Genomic DNA, 26,492 nt, shown 5'->3' on the forward strand with positions numbered 1-26,492 from the left:
GGTCTCAAAGGATTTTTTTTTAGAAACTGCTTATTTTTTCTCATTTCTTATTTTATTTTCTTGTACATACTGTAAAGACAAGGCAAATTGTTCCAAACTTTCATGAGTGAAACTAGATGGAATACTCGAAAATTGTCCAGATTTGCCAGCTGCATGGTTCATAGTTCAAAATTTTCAAATGGGTGGATTTTTAAAATTTCTGTCTGCAGACTGATAACCTACCTCTATTAACCACAAGTGATCACTGCATAGATTCTGATAATTTATTTTTCCCCTTAAATTGAATTTTTCCACAGTACATACAAAGCACCCTTTGGAATAAAAAATGGCTTTGTGACCACACAGTTAGGCTGCTGAGTGCTTCCAGGGCCAGCAATCACTCCAACTGCTTCTTTCTGATTAATAATGTTCATAAAAATGAGAATCTCCATTTGAGATTCAAATATTTTTTTTATCTTTGCACTTATTTATCAGCAGTTTTTTTCTTGACTAGACAGTTTAATAATTTATGTTTCTAAATCACATTTTTTATTGAAAAAATGTATTTTCATTACTTATGCTTCTCGCTTTCAGGTTTTTTTATAGTTTCTTTAATTGATCTTTTCTGTATGTATCAGAATATAAACAGAGGTGGCAATTATAGGGGGAAAAACAAAGATTGTCTAAATAAAACTAATAAATATAACATTTAATAAATGTCTGAAAAAAGTAACGTTTATGTTCACTTCCCCAAATATTAGAGTAAAGAATTTTACTGGGTAACACCAGGTAGACAATTATGTTCTGGTAAGCTTTAAGATATTAGGAATTGTTTTTAATTTTTCTAGACTAAAACTAACATTAAGTATTACAACAATATAGCCGGCCCACAAACAACAAACTAAATTTTATTAAATGTTTTACTCTAAAATCAGTTTCATATAGGAACATAAATGCATGCCTAAAACCCTTCTCAGAGGAAGAGACATTCTGTTGACCAGTTATAGTGTTCCAAGAAAATTAGTAACAGACAGACAAACTGAAAAGACTTTAGAGAAGAACATAAAAATGTGTTTGGGAACTGAAAAGACTGACTTTGCAGGAAAAGCTTTTCATGCAAAAGCCATTTGATTAAACAAAACTTACTGCACAACTACCTGTAAGCCTATGGTGCTGTCTGAATAAAAAGCTTGTTTCTCAGAGTTCCCTGAGACACAAAACTAAAAAGATTCAGATGAGCAAAGTTTCCCCAAACAAGAAAAATCACTGACAGCACAGAAAATGTGCTAGTCGTATTGGCAAATACAAAAGTTATACAGAAAGAAAAAGACAGAGAGAGGAATCTGTTTTCCTGCACAGTGGATCTAAAGGGTCTCTCACCATTCACAGCTAAAATGTCGCCTGGAATGCACCCAAGAATCTACTGTAAGGAAAATAATGTACTGGCCAAAGGTGCAGATGATCTAATTGGTTTGCAATTATGTCCTTACAAAGAACAGGTGCAAAAACTACAACTGATATTTCAGAAACATTCTTTAGTTAATAAAGTTATAGGATTTAGCTGCAACACTTAAAATAATGTAAGTTCTTCAGCAAAATGATACAACTTCTCCTGTACTGAAGCTTTTTGATTCTCATTCTGAGATACTCTGGTAATCTTTTTTATGTTCAGAGAATGCCCATCTATGCACATTATGACTTATTTGGAAGAAAAAATAAGCCATGACTACCAGATCACAAAGTTACAGTAGGTCTACAGTAATCAATATATTTCTCCTTCATTATTCATGCTGTTACAAATTCTAGTGCTTATGGGAGGATAAATAGCCTTGAAGCGGAAATATTTTTATTAAAGTATGAATGAGTCATAACATATTGTTTCTAAAATAATACGGTTGTACCTGATTGGATGCTTCAGAAATGAAGTCTTAATCTATTTGTTAAAAGAGGAAGAGAATAGAAGAGAAGAAGAGAAGAGAATAGAAGAAGAGAAGAGAAGAGAAGAGAAGAGAAGAGAAGAGAAGAGAAGAGAAGAGAAGAGAAGAGAAGAGAAGAGAAGAGAAGAGAAGAGAAGAGAAGAGAAGAGAAGAGAAGAGAAGAGAAGAGAAGAGAAGAGAAGAGAAGAGAAGAGAAGAGAAGAGAGAAGAGAGAAGAGAGAAGACTGACATTTCCCTACCAATATCCAGTCCATTCTGCCTTCATTAAAGCTTACATGATAACCTTTTACTTTTCAAAATATCAGATTTAGCTGGATTAAAGGCAGCTCTGCTATGCTTATCAATACTGCAAATCTATTTCCAGAAATCAGCATGGTCAGATGTGATGGACACCTTCCCCCATGCAACTCCATGTTCAGACAGTCTGTATACTTGTCTTTTATAGGAGATCAGAACTGCTCTTCATAAGCTTAAGCACCACCAAATATCAATTGAAAAGTTGTTCTGATTAAACAGACTTCCCCTCTTAGAATACTTTAAAACCTGTATTTTTGGGATTGTCTAAAATCAAAATGCACTATTTTAAAGCACTGATAGTTTCAATTCAGATTATGTTCTCCAACTCTGGTTCAAAAAACCCCTGAATTTAATAGCTATCAAAAGCTGTTTAAGAGCGAAAGATAAAAACATTTTATATCACAGGTAAAATGAGTATATTTGCTCGTGGGACTGATGAAAAATTCATGTACACACTGCTCACCTGTACCATCAGGGTTAGAATGATCAGGATAAAATATAACAAGTCCCATATTTTAAAAGAGGGAAATTTTCCATTTTTAGAAACGATTACATTTTTGATTTTAGCATCTATTTTCTTCCTGTTAAACTAACTCTGCTTACAAATGGAATCACCACCAGTGATGATAGTGATTGAAATGAACCAGTTTGGAACTAAAAAAGATCTGTTTTTTTTTTTTTAATTTTACATGCATATCTACATATTTTGATGGACTACTTGAGGTAGCCTACAAAGAAATTCTATCAACCAAGGAGCAAGCCCTAAAAAATAGATAGGATTTCAGGGGACCAAAAGTGCTTTCTAGTGAACAAATTCTTGAGGAGTAAAGACTGAGGCAGTAACATAACTACTGCAAAGTAATGCAAAGATCAACAGAAACACTCATAGCCTGTTCTCTGCTTTACAACAGTACGTAACTCTAATATTTACAGTATTTTACCTTGAAACAGAAATAATATGATTGACATATTTATACAACAGTTGCATACAGTTAAATGACATTCACAGTTCCAGAGAATGGCAACAAAATGATCTAAATTTCAAAAATGTGGTATCAGTGTTCCATATTTTTTCTCCTGTTAGTTTTACATTTACAATATATGACTAAGTTTTTAGTACTCACAGGCTTACCATCTGGACCAGGCAGACCAGGATAACCATGATTCCCAGGCTGCCCAGGGTCACCCTATGGAGAAGCAACGTGTGAACACACAAAATATATAAGCATTTTTAAATTGTAAGAGCATTTTCAAATGAGCACAAAGAAACTTTAGCCCTAACACATTCCACAAAATAGTCTCTACAAGTCCAGAGACCTACTATTGAGGAGCAATTCCTACAGTGAAAAAGAACTGGTTTCGGGGGCGGGAATTCTCCCTGACTTCTCCCCAATTTCTTGTGCAGTACTTGGACAAGTGAATCTACACTTGGTTACAGCACAGGTTTGACCCATCAACTTAAAAGCTTTCTAGTCTTTTAGCACTTTAATTAAAGGAAATAGAAACATTTTTTATCAAGTAGATGAAACAATATTTAATAAAACTTCTTTAATGAAGTAGTTATTTTCTGAAGAAATCTCTCATTTGCTGAGCCCAATTCTTAAGATAAAAGCACTAAAAGGCAAGAGCCAGGATTAAAACCTGTAAAATAATAAACTCCTCTCCATACAACAATTGCTGTTGAAAAATATATTTTTTAGATTTCCTCTTATAAGTTCTTTGCAATTATTTTGATAATCACTCTTACAGTCAGATTGAAGTAAAAGAAAAGTTGCTTGCCAAGGCTTCACGTTTATGGTGAGAAGCAGGAACTTAACACCCTACTCAGTATATCCTCCTAGAGTATTGACTTTATTTTTTTCACTAACAGCTTTGATTTGAACTCAGCAGAATCCAAAAAGACTTGCCCTCTAAACTATTTTACTTCTGCAGGGGTGTTAAGCAGGTACTTATTTCTTCAGCCTGAACCATTAACAGACCTGTGGGTCACTTTGAACTGCAGAATTGTTACAAATTGGGAGGACATTAGAAGGGAAACAGGAAACTAGCTTTCAATGTGAATGTGAAAAAACATCATTTCACATATAAACCACAGAAGGGTAATGCCAAGTGGAAGGTAATATAGAATAATGTCTTTTTTGAAAAGCATAACAGTGATCAGTTGCTAAATTAGTAATAAGCTACCCAGAATTATTGTTGTCCAAATGAAGAAGTCCAGGTTTGGATTCGAGAAAAAAAAATTTGCTTTCAAATATACCATTTAACTGTGAAATTTTCTGCTTTTAACTTGAAAAGCTTAAAAATCAGTTACTTGTATTTTAAAATTGTTTTGATTTAATTCAATTTATTGCACTCCATTAATATCACAAACACAAAAATTAAGTTTAAATTCATATGGTTCTAGAGTCCAGTATTCAAACCTTAATAAATATATATTTTAATTGCGCCAACCTATTCAACCTTTTCACTTTCTGCAGCCTTTTGTGTTAGGCACCATCTTGTCACCTGCATTATTCAATTATGCCCAAACAACTATTACAGTGCATTGTACATGAAAAATTGCACATAAAGCAATAGATACAGATCATCTGAGTTCTGAAATTTCATATTCCTTCATACTTTACAGGAAGTGGTTTTCAATTATCTTAAAATTATAAATACTTCATTCTCTTTTTTCTCTGAAGAAAATTAAAAAGGTAAAAGACCACAGATATTCTATTACATGAAACAATAAAAATGATCTGTGTGTTTCAGATTTCAATTCCCTGACCAGAAATCTTCTCCACTGTATCAAGACGCCCTTAGATTTGAAGTAGCTACAGCATACTGTAACCTCTTTTATGATGACAGCAGAGAAGGTTTTTATTCATTTGCTTAATAAAGACAAGTGATTTGGGGTTTTCTTGTCTGCACTTATAAATAATTCTGTAAACACTGCTCAGTACAGTTATTGAGAGAGATAATAAAGCAAATACTGGGGGTTTGAGTTTGCCATGTAAGACTTCTGCAGCTCAAGGCTAGTTCTCATTTTAGTTCTTCATCAACACAAAAAGGAGGTCATCAGTACAGCTAATGTGAAACTCTCCCAATAAGCATCAAGTTCATTCTTTTACAAAGAAGGAAGAAACCCCTCTCTCCATTAAAAGATTTTGTTAGAAAACCATTTTGTCCTCAAACAATTAACAGTGCAAATCGTTTGCTGAAGAGTAGCAGGGAAACACAGGTCATATACACTCAACAAGACAGAACAGAACTTACTTTGGGGCCTGGAGGTCCTTGCTTTCCTGGTGGGCACATACAGGGGGCGGGTGTTGAGCCTACATCACTGGGACCATTCATGCACTACCAAGAGTGAAAACAGCCATCAGCATATGCCAAAGGCAGCCAACAAACGTACTGGAACACTAGGTGAAGCTGACCTTCCTTAGGCTGCCTTTCACTTAGGCCTTGGCATTCACTCCCTTGTTCAGCTGGAACTTCTGCTTATCTGAATATTCCCCTCCAAGAAGTTTTGATGCACATAATCATTTTATCCAGAATAAAAATTTAAAAAGCAAGTACTGGTATTGGGTTGACACCTGTAACTGTTTTTCACAAATATTTTGTCATATAGTTTGAAAATTTTAAATCTTGCAACCTGAAAGCCGCTTCTCCTAGCTAATCTATATTCATAATTTGAAATGTGACCAATTCTCAAATATAACAATTTAATTTAAAAATGTGTAAAATTATGTAATACATAATATGTATAGCATAATAATCCCAACCATTAGCATGCTATGCTGTGCAGTGAGCCTGAAAAGAAGATAAACTCCAAGTCTCCTACGTCCCAGGCATGTGTCCCTACTGTGAAGCTGCTTGAGGGGAGGCAGGACAGAGCTGCTTCCACTGACTCCTAGAGGTCACTAGTCCTCGTCCCAAGAGTGCCCCTCCTGCAAAAACCATTAGGTCTCCTCCAAACCATGCTCCCTGCAGCACTAAACACTAAACCTTGGCAGATCACATAACCCTCTAGAATTTATTTCTTTTTTTGTAATATTTACTTCTCACCATTAAGCCCCACATGAAACCTCAGTGCTTTACTCAGGTAGGCAAGGGAAGAACTACTAAATAAAATCTATTATAGGTATATCTCTACTAAATCTATAGGTTGAAGTTAGATTCAGTAAATTCTTTTTCACCCATCAACCCTAACCCAGCAAGTTCTTATACATATGGAAAGGCAAAAATTTAAGAATCCAATCTAAAAAGAAAGTATTTTTTTATTATCTAAAACTTTTCATAGCATTTTACTCATATTTTCTAGAATAATGACAACTTTTAAAATGTTTCTTGACTGGAACTCTTTCTTGGGGTCAAATGATTGACTGAAACACAAACCCATGTTTCCTTTGCAATGGTACAAGTTGGGAGTTACAGGTAAGGTTAGGGAAGTTGTCATATTAGATCTTCAGATAAGCTCCCGTTCAGGGAGCTCCCATAAGCACAATGCAGGTAAGAGCTGCACTATCCCCTGTGCATATCCCCCACCCCCTGCAAATAGCAGCATTTGAATTGAACTGGGGGAAATCATCAGACCAGTTATTCTAATAAATGTGTTTTTTCAGAAACATTATTTTTACTTTGGCTACTGACTACAATTCAAGCAAGGGAAGTCCAGCATTTTTAAGCTTAGCCTATCTCTGTGCCCTTTTGAAAACAAAGCGTATATTACCTAGAATATTAAGAAGCTTATAAAAACTCAAATACTACCTTAAAATGAGTTTGAGTAGTTTAGGTTCGAGCCTACCTCTCCATTCTGAAACAAGAAGAAACACAGTTTAAGAGTACAGCAATATTTCTAAAAAGAAATTCCATTCATTTGGAAACACTATCAAAACCAATCATAACTCCTGAGCTGTAACTGTCAAGAAATTATAATTCAAATTTTTAGACTTTCTGAGACTTATGTACAGCTGCTATCAATGCATATTAAATTAATTTAGTTAACTGCTTTTAAGGGTCTGTCAATGGGAGCTATCAGTAGCAATTTTTAAAAGATAATGACAGAACACGAAAACATGTCAGTATTTACACACTATATGTTTAGATTTGGTTCAAACTGTTTACCAGAAGTAACTTCTCATCAAAAATATGCTCTGCTTGTTCATTCATGCCAGAGAATGTACCAAAATATTTCTGAAATCTCTGCTCTCTGCCTGAATCCAGCATCTGGGAAAACAGAGCAGCACAGAGTCGAGGCTGGCTTTTTCTTGCTTTCCTGTGACTGCATTAGACTCTGCTATCAATTGATTTTTGGTCCAGTATCTGCAACATCACAGAACAATCCAACCCAAAATACTTCAGCAGAGCAACCATGAAATTTTCTGTCTTAATAGTTTAGTAGGCTCCATTAGCCACACTGTCCTATTCTGATGCACATAGTCACTGCAGATTTCATACACACTCTGTGGACACAGAAAATTTTCTCTGTATTCAATTTTCCGCTTGAGCAAACCCTAGAGAAAGTTTTCATTTTCCATATAGATCATAGAAGGAGCTTAAAATTACTATGCAGCAAGGTATCTCTGGGAAAGGGAATTAATTTGGTCTGTAATTAGTACATAAAGCCTCTGCTTATTTCAGGAACTCTGACACAACCACACTCCGACAGAATACAACCACAAACCACATATTCCTCCTTGAAGATCATCCAACATTTTTATTTTCTGAAGGATTCCAGAATTTCATGGGCAAAGTCCAAATTTAATTTACAAAAACAGTCAGTGAAACTAAAATGGCAAAAAACCATCTTTTGGCTTAAAGTCCTTGATAAATAGCAGAGAAAATAAGCTATGAAAGACTTCTTAGTGTTTGCTTTCTTTATGCAAAATATTTTTCATTTGATTACTTTTCATATCTTACTTTTAATTTTTAAAGAGCAAAAAGATATGTGGTGCAGTTAAATAATAGTTAAATAAATACTTTACCTTCTTCAAGATTCAAAGCTAATTTTACAAAAGTATTCCCGCACCTGTTAGCTCTTGACACACAGAGTCAGAGTTCAGAACAGCTAATAATCCATTCACCTACTTGCTGCTTGACTGAAAGTTGAAAAAGCCCTGATAAGGATGCAATAGACCCACTGGTCCCAAAGAAAAAGAAGAAAAACAGACTAGCTGGCAATACGTGCCAGTCTGACAAACAAAATCTGGATGCTGGAGATTCAATGGTTCTATTGTCAAACCAGCCAAATGACACAAAATCTAATCACAACATGAGAATGTGGGTCTACACTGGCAGCTGATAATCTTTAGCTCAGTTTGCTTCAGCCACCAAGCAACGGAGATTATTTTGAATTTGTATGTTTATATCAATCTCTTGCTTATGCTTTGAGATGGGAGCTGAATGCTCAAATCTGGCTCTGTCAGTCATGACTGGTTTCCAAATCTGTTTGTATGACTTACATTGCAGTGCATAACTAACTGTAAGAGGAGCAAGAGAGGGCCAAAGGGTCCCCATAAACTTGCTAATTGTGTACATGAATCATAAAGTCTTGATTTTATTTCTGTCTTGTACTTAACGTACTTCTTGAAATCACGGCAGTAATTCAGATAATGGGGTACTTATCACAGACCTCAGCATAGATATTTCTAATGGGAGAAGGTGATTTAGAAATGCAGGTTTGCTGATTATGTACCAGAATTTCACAGATTGAATGACCTGACAAGTAGCAAGGAGTATGTCAGAAAAGTTCAAAAATCATATTTAAAAAATTTTACACTGAAAAAACCTAGAAGTTGCATTACTCTATAATGCTTAAAATCTGAAATTTTAAGAGAGGATTCTGAGATTCTTCTATACTCATATATATAAAAAATGCACCATTAAATAGCTAAACTAAAACAACTTAAAAAAACTGTGAGAAAATAAGGCTGAAACAAAGAAGGTCCGTAACAAGTGTGTTTGCTCCAGCTGAATCAATGTAGATTAATCTATTTTAAAAATTCTTTAAGTCAGCTTTAAACAGTGATTTGTAAAAAAATGCCACGTAGTCCTCAAAAGTTCATCTATCATACTCACAAATCCTGGGATCTCACAGACTGTTTCTCGATTATTTTGCTCTGGGTCACAGTAGATTCGCAGTTTTTGTATATCAAACTGTAATTCAAACCGTAAAAGACTCTTTAGAGGTCTGTGCATTCACTACAGTTAAAAATCAGTTAAATATACAGAAATATTTTTAGGCTACTCACAATGATTAATATGCACAACCAATTAAACATACTGTAAAATAATTATTTAAAAATAATCAATCCAAGAATTTTTTTAAAATAACAGAAATCACCATCCATATTCCCTGGGAATTAATCCAAACACATGCAGCACAAACTACACTGGCTGCCAACTGAGGAAACAAGTTAATAACAAAGGCAAGCCCAACCTCTTCCCTTTTACCTTAACAGACCTGGGAAGATGCTTCTATGTAGACCTGCTCACATTAGATATAAGATTAGTAAATTCTGGTGAAGCATCTGAAGGCATCCCTAATGCTTAGTGTTTAGTATACAGTATAAAGCTTTAAAAAGCGTCGAATAAAAACACTGGCATCAGGTAAACAAAAGTTTTTTGCCATTCTGCTTTGTTGCTACATTCCAAAACAAAATGAAACCACTGTCAGTTTTTCTAGCGTAAACTATTGTGACTGCAAAGTAAGGAGAAAGAAACTTGACCAAAATTTTACCAGCATCACCCATACATATACTGATGGAAGGACATCATGTGGAAATGTCAAGCAGAGGAAATTCCTTACTTTGAGATAAAGTTTCCCAAATACAGGCAACCATGTTGCATCAATTTTGTCCTTGGAATCAGTGAGACCAGTTAAGTATCCATGTCACGGGATAGATCATTTATGTTAAGTCCTCCCAAACATTTTTACTCTCTCTTAAGTATTAAATTTTGTATACTAAATTTCAGTCTGCTCTAAGTTAGAAAAGTAAGCTCAAGAAAACAAAAGCCACCAATGCAAGGTTAACCTACAAAAGGAATTACTGAATTATTGCAGTTTTAGCATATGCCTACCTGTACCGTTTCCTCCTTTCCAGAATACTTTCCTATTTGGGTTAGGCCACTGATGTAAATACCCAAAACTGGATGTAATGGCTTTGTTTCAATATCTTGGCCATCTATATACAAAGTTACAAAGTCTTCTGTTACTAAGAGACGAATTTGATGCCAGCCTTCATCAAACAATGTCTAAGAAAAACAAAGAAAACAGCATTGTATAAAACAAAATGCCTTCATTTTAAATAATGATAAAACTGCACTTCAAGAATCAAACTGCTTGTTAATGGTTGAGATGATGAAGGCTGCAGGTTTTACATACAAATAACTCTAAACGATATAGGCAAATAAAGTATTGCCAAATAATATTGTAATTGAAAATATGACAATTAGTAATAATTAATCCCTATTTCAGGATTATTTTATAACTCACATAGATTTTATCTTTTTAGTCTATGACCATGAACAAGCTCAAACCTGTATTTGTTAAAAATATGCAGCCAGAAGCCTATTCATCAGCACTGGTATAATGTCTCAAACACTTCAGATTATCAATTAGGGTGAAAAAAAATTGGCACTTGTGATAAATTGACAGGTGATAAATTATCATAAAGGTTTATTAAAGAAAAATATTCATTAGGAGTGTATTGGCATTTATACTGTGTTTAGAGAGTCTAAAAAAGCCATGAAATTATTGTTCTCCATAATAGCAAGGCAGGCATGGAGAAACAAAAGCAAACAAACAAACAAAACATGGAAGTTGTGTGTTATCATGGTGAAGTTCATTGATATCTGGGACTGCATGAATCATATTGATTTGTCTTTGCAGCTCCAAGAAATAGATAAATATAAATAGAGCATTGACTTGAAACTGAATTATTTAATTCAGTTCCAAGTTTCCAGTAAATCAAGTTTAACACAGTTTCTTAAAATAATAAAAAAAATTATTTCACCTACTAATAATTATTAAAAGGTAGAGAAAATTTGGAAAGAAAAAGCAAAAATTCTCCATCTAGTAACAGAAGAATAAAATGCCTCTACCTAGAAAAAGCTTAGTAGTTAAGACCTATTCCTTGGATAGGAGTCCTTCCTTCACTGAGGATTTATATTTAAAATTCCTTCAGCCTGATTTGGAGTAGGGATTTGAATGCAGGCCTCCACTTCCCAGAAAAGTTGAACCCACTTGGCCATGAAGTGCTCCAGCAGCAAATCTTTCCCAGTCTTTGTCTGCTGAAATAGCCCTCTCTGTTCACTTAAATAATACTCCCTGTGGCAGGAAGGGCAATCTCTGGGCTGCACATATTCCTGCTACAAATGCAAGAATAGAGTCATTCAGTCTCCAGTCCTCTGTCTCATCTGCAGCTAAGACAATCTTTCTTACAAGAATGGAATACTCCACTGGAAATTACTGAAGAAAGACTGAAAGACATCTTTCAGATTGTACTAGAAAACAATAAAACTGGTTTGCTCAAAGAGGGGAATAGTGGAATAATGTGTACTTAAAGAAGCATTCCGGCATGATAGTGACATACTCCTTACCTTTACATGAGGTGCAGCAAATGTAATAACTTGTGTGCCATTTATTAAACTTGTTGTAGTGAATGATAATGTTTTTTCTTCTCCATTAACAGTGACTGCTATCTGTGGTCTCCTATCTAGACTCAGGATTCTCCACAAATCCCATGTCTTCTTGACTTTAAATCTTTGAGTGGAAACAAACACATAGGATGGAGGGAGACCTTCTGGAAACACGTTCCTAAATAAGGGGAAACGGTGGAAAAAACAAGACAGTACTTGAACATTCATATAAATCTTAAAATAAGTCCTTCTTATTTAAAGAAACAAAAAATCTTACTGAATATAGAAGCACATTAATAAAATTCAATACCTTGTTAATTCTGAGAGGTCAACACGTGAGGTTACTTCATAAGCTTTTGCATTAGTGGTTGATATTTGAATTCTCTTTTTAACTTTTTTCTTCACACCTAATCCTACAAGAATGTCAAATCCTTTTTCATCTCGAGCTGCCACTGGAATTCTTGTTGGACAAACAGATTCTGAAAAGTAATAAATGCAAGGACAGTCCAAAATATGACTTAAGACTTCCAAGAAAAGTAGCCTCCCACCCAACTAATTTTTTATCTTCCTTTCAAGAAATAAAAAGAAAACGAGAAATGTCAGTTAAGTACAACATGAGAAAAGTGGTTTGCAGGATCCTCAGGAACTTAAAGCAAGAATATTAAGATGCCATATTTTACTGCAATTACATTCACATGCTATTTTGAATTGTCACTAATTGTATTTAAAGAGTATTACTGTATCTGGATAATGAATATATTGAATTTCATTTCTAAAATTGCATTGTTCCAAAATTTTATAAAATTACAGATATTAATTTCCAAAATGCACTAACAATTTGAATTCAGCATCCTTCCCAACTATAAAATCAGTCTGAAAATAGAAAAAGTTAGAATTATCTCTGACTTTTATTTTCATTTTATTTAACTCAAAATGGACTCTGAGCTGTTTAGTCTGTTGCACTGAAATCTGCTTCAAGTTATTCTCAATGGAAAAATAGAGTGTGTGATATATTTTCCGTGACAACATAAGTTTTCTCAAACAAAAAAAAAGAAAAAAGATAGGACAGTGAAACATAATACTAAAACAAACACTAGGATAACAAACCAATTAAAAATAAAGTTTTTTGTTTTATTAAAATTATGCTAAACTGCTTACAAAAAATATCATTACTCATTTCCTACTGTTTCTTCAGAAAAGCAGCAGTTCATAGGCAGGGAAGAGGTTGGGAATACATTCCAATGAAGGGGAGGTGAGTTCTCCCATCTCCATCTGGACCAGCCATGGGCTGGAGAACTCCTGTCTCTGTGCCAGGGAATTATCACCTCAAGGTCTAGACTGGTTTCTTTCCACAGTATGAGCAACACTGCATGACTTCCCTTTCTAACCAACCCCAGGGCAGTCAGAAGCTCTCCCATTCTCCTGGGGCAGGCAGGATATATATGCTCCAAGAAAATTCTGCTAATTTCCTGTACAACCCTGTCTGTCATGGGAAAGGACAATCATGGAGATTGTCACAGGTCCATGCAGCAGTAGCAAGAAGTCACATAAACTCCCCTTATGTTTTCTTTTCCTCTCCACAGCAAAATGACACTGGAATTCCAAATTTAAAAAAAATTATCTGTCTATGCTACAAGAAAGAATTGCAAAAACTCTGCACACATTTTAGAAATTAAAATGTCTACCTCCTGAATACTTAAAAAAAAAAAGAAATTCAAAGTCCAACCAAACATTCCCTCTCTTTCTTCTCAAAACACAGATTTAAGTCAACATACTTTTGCTATTAAGTAATAGTGGTTTTTTCCGGTTTCAAGTGTGCATTGTTATCATGGAACTATTTTATAAACTCATTTATAGCAAAGCTGGATAACGGTCACATCACAATTAAGAGAGATTACAGATATATCACATACAAATACACTGACAAGCATAAGGTCTCCTACCAGTTAGAATATTAAAAAAGTGGTGTAAAATCAAAAACTAAAGGCAGAAATAGGAATACTTTATAAAAGAGGGTCATTATTATGGATCAGGCCCAAAATAACTGTTCCAAACCAATATCAACCAAACAAATTACGCATGTGTAAAATTGCACATTAGGAAACTATTTTTTCTTTCCAGTGGCACATTGGTGAATTACATGAAAAATTCCCAGTCAGGTAGATCTTCTTCTGGGTGTTCTGATAATCTTGGGGTAGGACTATTTTGATTACTAATTGAGCCATTATACAGCATGCAGAAGTCAGTGGCAAAATTAAGAGCTGTCTTCCACTGGAAAAGGGGTTGTATTTCCAGTCCATAGTACCAGTCACTTCAACTCTCCAGCCTTCTCTGAAATTCTGAAATCTTGTTGCCTTTTAGTGTTTCTACATCGTTTTCAGATGCTTATTTTCGTTCCTAAAATGTGAAATAACTTTACGATGTTAAATCCCAGTAACTGGGGCAAAGCAACTTTTCTCTGCTTCCTCCACACAAACTTCTAAGGTCTGCACTGGGTTTTCTTTCTAAATGCATTCCTGAGATGCAATTTTTTTTTTTTTTTTATAACATATTGATAGTGTAGGAACATTTGACTTTCAGAATAAACAATAAATATCAAATATTCCTTAAATATTTCATTCAGTTCTGGCTGACAGGTTCATGAAGTCTTTATTCCCCTGATGTACTCTAAAACAAACATTAGAGACCCCAAAAGGCACATTAGACACTATCTGCAAGCCTGTTCCTAAGAGCAACACTTGCTCCAAGAACCACCAAACCTCAGTCTTCATTGTCCAGAAAGGGAATACTGCCCCTACAGCCTTTTTGTTTACATTTTTACTTGAGAATGGATTTTAAAACTCCATAGAACAACAGCTAGCATTTTTTAGACATTTACACAAAGACCATGAAGACTGAGTTGCAAAATTTTCAGGCAGTTTCCTGTGGTTGATCACAGCCAAACCATTGTTTTTGGCCCTCGTGGAACTTCCTCTCCCTCAGTCAAAGTCAATCTTAACAACATGATAATCAGTAAATCAATCAATAAATAAATAATGCACAACTTAGCTATTAAAATTCCAGTTTATCAGTCTTGGAGTTCACCTGGTAAAGACATTGTGGTTAGAAATGAAGCGGCCAAGTGGCTTTGATTGCTCTGCAAGAGAAGGATCTAAATGCTAAAACAAGAGAATGCACAATGTAAGGGAGACGAAGCAAAGGGTCACTTCAAATGAAAGAGTAAGTACACTTTGTATAAATAGTCAATATTCACAGATTACTGCTGTAAATCGTGAAATACCACAGATGGATTTTAAAGGATACTAGTTAACTTGTTCCTGAAAACTGAAACTCCATCTTGATGAAATACAATGGCACTTCTTCTAAAACTTTAGTCAAAGAAAATATTGTGTTTATTTAGTGTTTATTTAGTAGTTATTTAGGGGAATTTCTCCCTGTATGAAGTTCTATTAAAAAATTTAGCTCCACTAAGCTAATTTAATTCTTGAACTGACAACCTTACTACGTCAGCCACAAGGAATTACTATGATTTGCATTTAATGTAGTAAGAAATAAACACTAATATCCTCAAAAAAAGCATCACCATGTTTTTTCAATGAAGCTGATACTCAAAGTGAGAGCAAACAAAATCTATTTTTCACTCTTACTAAGTACAGAAATATGGTAAAACTGAAATATGTCTTGCATCAATTCTTGATAATAAAACATGTACAAAATACCACTGACGTATCTGAGTGATACATTTTAGGAACAATTTGCTATCTTTTTTATACATAAAAGAAAGCCATTGTTTTACAACATTTCAGAAAACTCAATGCAGTAATGCTGTTAAAGGAGTCACTTTACAATGTTGGTCTTGGCTAACTCTTCTATAAAATTCTTCTAAGAAACATCATAACTGCTTGCTAAAACTCCAGACATCTATTCCACTCCCATGAGCCCCTACTTGGAGTGCTGCATCCAGCTCTGGGGCCACAACGTAAGAAGGAAGTGGACCTGCTGGAGCAAGTCCAGAGGAAGCCACAAAGTTAATGAGAAGGCTGGAGCCTCTCTGCTGTGGCGAAAGGTTGAGAAAGTTGGGGTTATTCAGCCAGAAGAGAAGCACGTGGGGAGACCTTAGGGCAGCCTTCCAGTACCTAGAGGAGCCTTACAAGACACCTGGAGAGGGACTTTTCACAAGGGCGTGTAGTGACAGGACAAGAGGGAATGGCTTTAAACTGAAGGAGGGTAGGTTTGGATTAGATATTAGGAAGAAATTCTTTACAGTCAGGGTGTTAATGCATTGGAACAGGTTGCCCAGAGGATGCCTCATCGCTGGAAGTGTTCAAGGCCAGGTTGGATGGGGCTCAAAGCAACCTGATCTACTGAAAGGTGTCCTTGCCCATGGCAGGGGGGTTGTAACCAGGTGATCTTTAAGGTCCCCTACAATCCAAACCATTCCACAATTCTATGATTTTTGCCAGGAGTCTTTCTTCTGGGTTTTTCAATACATACTAGAAGTATGTATTCAGAAGAACTCTTGTTGTAATGCCAGGCTCTCCTCCCACCTCCCTAGAAGAAAAGCTGGATTGTGTGTATCAGTTGCAACTAGGAAATCAATAAAGTAAACTCTGTATTCTTGCACTATGAGAATTGCTGAAATATTTTAGTGTTTTTAAACTTTATCAATGAAAAAAAAATTTGGGCTTAGGGTAAAAGGATACATATTGAAATTAAACACATACTGTGTTAAACCACCATATCTTTCCCAAATATACCTCTTTGTTTGACAGAGAAAATAACATTTTGGGAGGAATTTCCACAAACAAGATCAGAAAGAAAGATCATAGTAAAGAGTATCAGGTCCCTTACATTAATCATGCATTCTGCTTGTGAACTGAAAAAAATATATGTACAGAACTACATTTTGAACACCTAAAATATTTTATACTCACCTTCACAGAGTTTCTGTTTTATCACTTCTTTAATTCTTGATATTGCAATATAATCTTCAACATAAAACACATAAGTTGATGAAGGTTTATTGGCAATAGCTTTAAGTTCATCCTCCTCAATTTCTGAGCCAACACCAATTGCAAACAAAGTGATCTTATTTTTCCTTGCTTCTGCTGCTACATCTTTGACTTCATCTTGGGACTTTCCATCAGTGAGAACTACTGCTATTTTTGTTAAAAATCGTGAAGATTTTGCAAAAAGATGGTCAAAGGCAAATTGAATAGCTCTTCCTGTTCTTGTATTTCCTCCTAGATAGTGTATGGACTCCATTTCCCTGATGAGGTTCTCAGTGGATTCATGAGTTCCAAGGGGAATTTCAAGTACAGGGTAATCACTGTACTGGACAACTCCAACTTGAATAAACTTTGGCCCTATGTCAAAATTTCTTGTAATGTTGACAAGCCAACTTTTGATTATTTCAAAGTTTTCTGGGCCAACACTGTAAGAGCCATCCAAGATAAAAACTAAATCTGCCGGAGCAGTTCGGCAACCTAAAAAAAATCAAACAAATATTTTAATGAACATTTTCACTTTCTTCCTCCACAGTAAATGTTTTTCTCATCAATTAAGTGTTTCTATTAGGATCTATACTGACATATGCATTCTAGCTGAAAAAAAAAATGGCAGAGTTCATCAGGGCAAACTTGTGTAAGATTGTGTAAGCTACACAGATACAACTTGGTACCTGAAAGCAACACCATTTTCTGGTTTTTACATTAGCTCCAGAAACAACTATGAAAAATTCTGGAATTCAGCTCCTTAGCTGGCAATTGCATTCTATTCAATAAACAGAGAGGACTATATATTGGGTCTTTTCATATCTCATCTGCAGACATGATAAACATAAAAACTCCTTTTTGTTAGCAAACCAAGAACACTGCAGAGGAAGGCTATAGACTGAATACTCCAGAATCCTTTTACAAATACCTTTTAATTGACTTTGGACATTGCTACATGGCATTTACAGAACTAGTATTATAAAATCCTGAGTCTCAATTGAATGTTGCTGGTAGCGTATTCTGATTTTTAGAGAAAAAAAGTATTCAGTGAATGAGCTCAACCTCCAGAATATAGAATCACATAAGCATTTAATAACTACAGTGTAACTGCATGATGACTTAGGCATGGATTCAGCTCTCCTAGCTGTAGTCATGAACTTAGTCTAAAAACTAAGTTGCCAGCTACAGGCCATGGACAGACACAAGCATTTTCACAGGAAAGTCCTTCCAGGCTACATGCCCATTCTCAGAGGGAGAGTGTAACTTCCTAAAGGAGGGAATCGCCCTCCATTGACTGTGAAAGAGGTTTTGATAACTGACACATGAGGTGCCAAGGACACGGCCAAAAGCAGGAGGGATTATTTTGATCTCATGGCACATGAGGCCATGAGGCTTACTGTCCTTTTGTTTTCTGAAAGTCTGCATCTCCACCACAGGGAGGAGAGCTTTGCCTTACCCTGAAATCTGCCTATGGACACTTCTGATCAAGACAAGATTTCACCTTCCTTGAAAGCAAGTGACCACACTCTGCTGGAGAAATGCTAACTGGAGTTAGCCTCCTCTCATAGAACCTTTATTCTTCCTTATTTAGTTTCTCACATAACACTCAGCTATTCAGAACATGACTTCTGAAGCAATGAAAATACACATACCCAAGACTCAATTTTAAATCAAGACTAGAGCTTTACATTTCCATCTGCCACCTTGGGCATTTCCAAGACACAAGACATTCCCCTCCTAATGAAGGAAAAAGATATTTAAGCTGTTTTTATTTTAATTTATATTACTGGATTTTCACCAGGAAAACTATATTGGAATAAAATCACCATCAACAGAAGGGTACATGTGAACACCAAAATGGACATTAAAACTTGAGGCATGCCTTGAAGTTGCACTTATCTGAAATGCAAAAATTAAGACCTACTTGCTCTTGTTTCGCCATCTTCAGCTGAGATATAATCATGAAGTAGCAGAACTAACAGCATCTGAAAAAATGTTACAATCTGTGCCATGTGTATTTTATTCTCAAGGTCTTGATACAAAACTAGATAGGGAGAAATGAAAAGAAAATACAGTGTTATTGTATTACCAAAAAAAAATCCAAGCTTCTGCAGTTTAAAAACTCTGTCTGAGGAACATCTCTGAATCAAATCTCTAAGACCAGATGTGACCATTCTTCAATGAACCATTGACTCAAAAAGCCTCAGCCATGTAAGCCCAAAATTGAGATTCTAAACTCAGCAACACTCACCAGCCTTTTTGCGGAAGCTCAGTTTTCACCAAGGTGCATTTATACACTTCTCCTGCTAGGCACATTCACAAGTAGTTACATTCCTAGTCACACTTGTGCAAACACTATCCCCTATCCCACTCCGTAGCCATTATCAAAAGACATTACCAAAAGATCCAAAATATGGCAAGTGTTTATGTATTACTGGTGAGGAGGTGCTACTTTTGTCTCAGCCCCACACCAGGCTGCTTCAGGGAGTCTGGGACAGTTCCCACTCCTCTATCCCAGGACTGAGACTGACACCAGCAGGCAGGGTCTCAGCAAACCCCAGTCCTTCCCCAGCAAAGCCAAGCCCTGCAGACAGTGCATTGCAACATCCAAGATTACACACATCTTCAACTTTTGATTTTTTTTCCTCTGTTTATGTCTTCTTTGCTATCACGGTTTGTGAAATGTAACCCCACGTCAAGTAAAGATGCAATTTAAGTCTCATATTGCTGTTAAAAATATTATTTGACTAACTTATTTTAATTAAGAAGATGTATTCATTATGCTTAATGAAAAAAAGGTATCATACTAGTAAAAGATACATTTTTGGTGTACTGTATTAGAGATCCATTAATTTCAAGACTGTGAAAGAAAGTATACTGAATTTCTTTTGTATTCTCTCATCTCATCCTTCAACGTAAAATGCAATTTTCAGGATGAATTCATTTCACTGCAGAGCAGTCAACTTCCAGGAAATTCTACTCCCACCTAATGTAATTCCCTGAAGTTAATAAAGCAAGACCATAATTATTCTGTTATTAAATCTCTCCTTCAGATTACAGATAATTGCAAAGTAGAGGCATATTTTGTTATTCATATTACCTTGTATCAGAATGGGTAAGAAATCAGACACACCTTGGAGTCTATGGGATAGGACACAAGATCCAGAACTTTTCCAGTTCTGCTACACAAATACTGGGATATCACCTTCATTCAAACAGATTAAGTGGCAGGTTTTTATTCCAGCTATTTGAAAAAGGATCTATTTTAAACTATGAAACTGTGTATAAGTGTTAGGCTTGTAATACATAAAAGAATATAGCAGAGGTAGACAATTTACATAGATTATTTGGTTTGTTGGTGGTTTGTACAATTGATCATTCTAAAATCTCTTCCAGCCTTTTCCATGGCAAGGTTTTTAAGTATAAACCAAAATAAATGTTTAGTAGGCCAAAATGAACCGATTAACAGAAAACAAAATTCAAAGGACAAAACCGGAGCTTAAGCAACCAGATAATGAGGATTCCAATGCTCAATTTACTAGAAAGAAAATAATATTAAAAGCACTGCATTTTTAACAGTCAAAAAGAGATGCCAAACCAACAACTCCAGAGACCCAGCTGCTGTATCTTGTCAACACAGTAGTTATTGAACAGGCAACAAAAGTGTACTTGAAACTTACAGAAACACCACCCAATCCAGGAATGAATATTTTAAATAAAACTTTTGGCCTCTGTCTTTTTCCAAATTTTCCCTAGTGATTAGTTTGTGGTTTTACCAAACATGACCAGGAAAACACATAGAACTGCTTTCCCACTTCTCAGTTATACCAAATCACTTTTAATATATGGAAGTTGATGTAGGAGAAATTCATACAGGGTTACTAAATAAATACACTGATGTTGCATCCAGCTCAAGTAAAAGGTGGCAGCCTGAGAGAATATTAGTGGAGAAGTATCACGTGTTACTGTATTTTTCAAGGCATCCTCATAGTTGTTTACTTTTTCCACTTCAAAAGGGACAGAGCCCCACAACCAACCCCAGGCTTTGTAGCTCTGGTGATGCATAGGGTGGCAGGAGCAAACCTTTGGCTATCTCCCAGCACCACTAAATTGTTTAAATTAAAGCCACAAGATTTAATGAGGTATTAACTGAGACAGGATACTGGATTGGGTGGACCTTTAGTGTGACTCATTATGGCCATACTTTCCACTGTATGCTTTTTATCTTGGTTATTTGATATGCCAGTTTGCCAGTCCTCTAAGGAAAACTGCCTATCTCAGACAGAGGGAAAATAAACAGCTTATGTAAAGGCTTCTGCTCTGAGCTCCCAAAATGAGGGGCTGTAGAGCACACATAATATATCTGAGTGATTTGAATCAAGACTCAGGCAAATTTCTCTGCATCTGAATGTACACAAAAGATAAGCAGTGCTATTAAATATCAGACCCTTGAACTAGTGGGGTAGCAGTGTAAGACCCAGTTCTCCACAGTAGAGTTCACAAAGTATTATTTCTGTCTTCACCAAAGGCAGAAGAGAAAAGTGGTACAATAAAATCTGGCTGCATCAGCCATACTCTACGAGAGCATGATCAGAGACAGGTGATAGCCTCCCTGATGCACATTCACTGTTTGCTGTGCACAGGAGGAAAACTCAATGAAGTTTGGAAACCAGTGACACAGCAACTCACCCACATGCTGTCATTGTAGGCAGCCTTAACCAATTGGACAGTTCCTGCAACTTATTTCCAGCCTTCTTCTGGGCAAGAGCAATTTTGCTGTGGAGCAGCATTTGCACCAACAGGGCCACTGAACTGACTGGGAAGTGAATGGAACTCCGGTTTCCTACACAATGGAAATGTGGTACAGCCATTACTGAAACCAACAGCCTCTACTTGATTTTCAAACTAATTCAAGACTGTCAGTGTGTTACAGATGCAAAGGCATGCAATTCCCAGAACAGCTTTGCTGTACAGAAGTGCACAGAAGTTCAAATGACATCTCCTCTGCATGCACAGCAGAATAATTTCACATCCAACTTAAGTTTTCAGTAGAAAATGTATGCATCTATGCAGGTTAGGCAGTATTTACACCTTGCATTTACGATGCCTAAAAGCAGCACCTTCTGCATCTCAAAGGGCAGTTTACTGATGCAGTCTTTCACAGCAATTTTTGGAGTGCCCAGACAAATATATAATTTTATTCTTTTCATGAATACTCTCTAAAGAAACTTTCCATTTAGAGCAATTTGGACTCTTACAGAATCAAAAATATTTGCTCTTCAGTGCAGTTTTGTCACTATTCAAATTCATAGAGACAGATTTCTTCCCTCCAAAATCTTCTGGCTTCTCTGCTACATGAAGATTTCTTGCTGAAGAATTACACTGAAAGGAACAGTTTCTTCCTTCACTTCTTCCCACTGCTAGTTACTGCCTAAGAAGAAAGTCAGGAAGGGTATAGTTTTAACCTTTTCCAGCATTCTGAGAAAATAACCAGACTAAAGGTTATATATATTAGCAAGCTTTCCAAGAATAAGTTAACACTTCTCTCATATTGCATCACTGCATAAACCTCTCATAATTCAGCTAGAGATCATTAAGTTTTGTGTACAAAGGGCCAAGTATGAAGACATTACAACAATAATGACTGAAAGGACATACAGAAGATTCTTCGCATTTTCAACATTTATGCAATACTACAGGAACTGAGCAGGAAGAAATTGGAATCCTGAAAATCCTCATTAATATGCACTAAGTAAGGTGGAAAAGTAATGCAATATTTCATCACCACATTTTTATATTTGCTCCCTTCATTTTCAGAATTAATGGGATTTGCAAATAAAATGTTAGGGCAATTTAGCTATCTATTTCTAGATAGCTATCTATTTCCATCTCTACCTAATACTACCAGTCCTATGCATTCAAAAAGTCTATGAGTCTAAGTCAGTTTCTTTCATCAAGTAATTAATCCAAAGTGTTTAGTTCCACTTAGATTTCAGTCCCATTCTGCATTCATGTTTTCCACATATTGTTCCTATTCATTTGTTTTTCTTGGTGGGCACAACTGATGAGGTTGTTATACTTGCAAACATTTTAAATAACAGCATTTCCTGGGAAGGGTGAGGCTATAAAGATATGATTAATTTAAGCTTGGTTTGCACCTACATACATGTACATAAATGCAAGATTGCTTTTATCAAAGATAAATAGATAAAATCTCCAAAAGTGACAAGTACATCAGTATCCTTCATACAATTTCCTTCTATTTCTATGTTGGAATAAAAGATTTTGGCATAATCAGCAGTATAACTACATTCATGCCAGGAGTTTTCTACAACATTAAATATATGATTAAGGATGTGGTTTTATTAAGAGGGGTCAAGAAAGAAAATTATGCGTTTAAGTTACACATATTATGGATTTTCTTTTGTGGGTTTTTTTTTCTTTTTTAAGTATTAGTGCAACAAGGATAAAAAGCCATTATAAAATGGTTCAATTCCGGCTAATTCTTAGCTGTACTAAGTCTATATATGAATACATGGCAATATAAAGTACACTTAGTGCACAGTTTCAGATATTTTATTTCCTAACCCTGAAATCAAGCAGAAAGCAATGCGTGGGCTACCTTGAAAAGAAAAGACTAATGCAGACATTGCTTGGGCCACTTGGCCCATTTCCACTACCTTTGCTATCTCTCTTTTTACAAAAGCAAGAAAGGTTGAGGGGTGTAGTTTTGTTTGCTTTCCCTCTACGAATCTAATGCCTACCTGGCAGACAGACTAAAAAACAGAGATCTCCTAATGGAGCTGGAGAAAATTGAGAAGGGATGCAGACAAAACCCTCTGGCTCAAGTCCACAGCTGCAGCAATGAGAGCTGTGCAGAGTTAATGGCAAAGCAGCTGAGTTAGCTGAAGATGAATATCCAAGCATGTGAAGAACATGAATGAATATTGAAGACCTCAGAGAAACAGTTACATCACATCTCATCGCCATTTTCAGAAATCAATCTAACCTGACTCTGCACATACATCTGTTGCCCCTCAAGTACACATTAGCATGGTCTGTTTTGCTTTTTAAATGTTATATTGTATTTCTCCCTCAAAACACAGTAAAGACAATAACTAGTACTTCAAGATGATGTTTGATATTTCAATTATTTGTGCCACAGATACAATATAAATCTCTCAGTAAAAATAGTTGACTTAACAGTCAACTGTTAAAACTACTGCCAAAACTACTGATAAAGCAAACCAATTCAATCTTCATTCCAGAAGACATTTTACGGATAAGTAAGAAAAAAATTCAGTGCACCAGTATTTTAAATGCAATCATTCTCCAACATGATTACAATTCCTATTATTAGAGGTATTCAATACAAAAAACATAAACTCACAGGAATTGGTACTACATGTTAAGATTACACTTCATATTTGTAGCTTTGATATATATATGATGTATAAAGTACTATGCAGATTATATAAAGGTACAGAGAGGATCAAGAATTCATCATCTTCTCAGCAGATTTTGAAAATAAGGCTTTGTATAAATTTTATAAAGGCTTTATACCAAGTTCCATGCTAGACATTGAAGACTAAAGCAAGCAATTGACACATATGATAACCCAAGCATGACTATACATAGTTTTGAAAGCAAATAATGCTCGTAAATGACATGGGGTGACTGTTTATTTTTCATGATTCAGTAAAGCACACAAACCCACATGTTCCTCCAGTTTACAACAGAGACAGTCTGGATTCATGCTCCAACATCTGAAGTCACAGAAGACACGTATTTTTAAATCCAAGTTATTCTGGCACTTCATACTTTCTTGGATTTATTCCCATTCCAAGAGGATGCTGTGCCAGGACCTGGCAATTAGTTATTAAGGGTTAAAGAAAAAGGAGCTTACCACAGCATTTGAGCTACTGGACTGACACACAACTGACTGGGAAACAATATAGGATGGGCAACTTAAGGAAGTAACCACAATTGGCAGCTCAGATTGCTGGCTGCAACAAAAGAATCTGAAGTCTCCCTGGAAACCATGATTTAATCCTGTCTGTGAAAGGCCTGTGCTGTAACTTCTCTCTTATCAAGCATCTTGAGATTCCACAGAACTTTCCCTCCTTGGATGGACCCAAGAAAAACAAAACAGCCAATCAACAGGATAAAATCTGACACTCAAATGGTACAGCTGAAATTAACCTTGCGTATGACAATAGGAGTCTACATAAGAAATGTTCCAAGCAACTCCTAGAGGAAATCTCAAAGTTCAAATTTTGACTCTGCACGTGTAAAAGTATCTATGTTACTAAACAGGGAAAGAGAAAAAAATTAATCAAAATTACAACCTAGTGCAGTAGTTTGGGAGAGCATTTTGTTTGCACTAAGGAATTTAGAGTTCAGTTGGGCCACTGACAAGAGAAACAATCACTGGGGCAAATAATGAAATAACTAGAAATTATATAAAGTCATTATATATAATTACATTAAATTATATATCATTTAGCTGTGAAACCACTATAGAAATCAGTTTAAGTCTAAAAGAAAAGTACAACAATCTCTAACAATGAGTGTTGATAAAAAGAGTCATAAAGGCAATGTAAGAATGGAATGAATCCAAGTAAGAACTCCTAATGCAATTAAAAGACTACTTTTGGATCATTCACATTTGACAAGAGATACACAGAATTGCTCATCAGTTACTGCTGTGGTCTCAAAGTCCTCAGAAAAGCAAGACAGTTGCAGACCTAAACATTGTCAGTGTTACCAGATTCAGCTAGGTTGTTGTATGTGAGACACACATTTCTGCTAATAGCTCCTCATCCACTTCTTTCTTTTCCCATTACATTGATTTTCTTTTCATCTTTTTATTTTAATTCTACGCTTTTAAAAAGGGAGGGTAGGTTGGCTTAACTGAGATGTTATTTGCAATGTGATGACTGCAACATTTGCCATGAAAACAAAGGAGATGCAGTGAGAAATACATAAAAGGGAATTTAAAATAAGTTTACTGTGTAAAGAAAAGAATAAGTCTGCAGGCTTTGTTTGCCTCCTGCAAGTAAGAACCAGAATCAGAAATAGAAATTATATTTTTCAGTCTTCTCATCTTTTTCTTCTATTCCTTTCTCCTATTCATCCTCCAAACAGGTTTGGATTCCAGCAGCAAGACCAATAATGAAATTCATTGTCTTTTTCCATGATTTATACTTCATGCTATTATTTGTTTTAGTATAAGTAATGTCAAAGGCTGGAGAGGATAAGAATAATGCTGCGGATGCCTGCTTTAGCCAAAGGCATCAAAACTTCCTTTGAAAGCCTAGTCCTTTGCAATTCTTTAACTGTCCCTCTCCCTTTCCCATAGTTTCTGGAAAAAAAGTCAATTAAGAGCAAATCAGACCCATCTTTAAAAAAAAAATCCATAGCCACAGGAAAGGATGATTAAATTATCTGTTCAAGCTTCAAAACCTAATGTCATTGTTTTACACTATAGAATGAATGGATGTTTATTCAATTTAATGTAGTACTTTAGACATATATAGAGGTATCATGAAGTAGACTGCCCTCTAAAACATTCCATTATATGCTAGTATTTTAACAATATACAAACTCACTGACATCAATCCAGGAAGAATCATATAAGATTAAAAGATAAAACGAATTT

General features: G+C 35.5%; 1 protein-coding gene across 2 annotated transcripts in view; it reads right to left on the bottom strand.

The window, feature by feature from the left end:
• COL21A1 (collagen type XXI alpha 1 chain) overlaps positions 1-26,492 on the bottom strand; it is an 89,070-nt gene that overhangs the window by 47,323 nt on the left and 15,255 nt on the right. For both annotated transcript variants that reach the window (XM_030946179.1, XM_030946180.1), the window contains exons 2-10: positions 18,756-18,875; positions 16,772-17,323; positions 12,148-12,316; positions 11,799-12,015; positions 10,278-10,451; positions 9,276-9,353; positions 7,003-7,011; positions 5,472-5,555; positions 3,338-3,400 (exon numbers count right to left, since the gene is read on the bottom strand). In XM_030946179.1, coding sequence (XP_030802039.1) covers positions 3,338-3,400; positions 5,472-5,555; positions 7,003-7,011; positions 9,276-9,353; positions 10,278-10,451; positions 11,799-12,015; positions 12,148-12,316; positions 16,772-17,323; positions 18,756-18,843 — 1,434 coding nt within the window. In that variant the 5' untranslated portion in view covers positions 18,844-18,875. The remainder of the gene's footprint in view (positions 1-3,337; positions 3,401-5,471; positions 5,556-7,002; positions 7,012-9,275; positions 9,354-10,277; positions 10,452-11,798; positions 12,016-12,147; positions 12,317-16,771; positions 17,324-18,755; positions 18,876-26,492) is intronic.

This window comes from Camarhynchus parvulus, chromosome 3, assembly GCF_901933205.1.
Source record: "Camarhynchus parvulus chromosome 3, STF_HiC, whole genome shotgun sequence".
NCBI classification, from domain to species: Eukaryota; Metazoa; Chordata; class Aves; order Passeriformes; family Thraupidae; genus Camarhynchus; species Camarhynchus parvulus.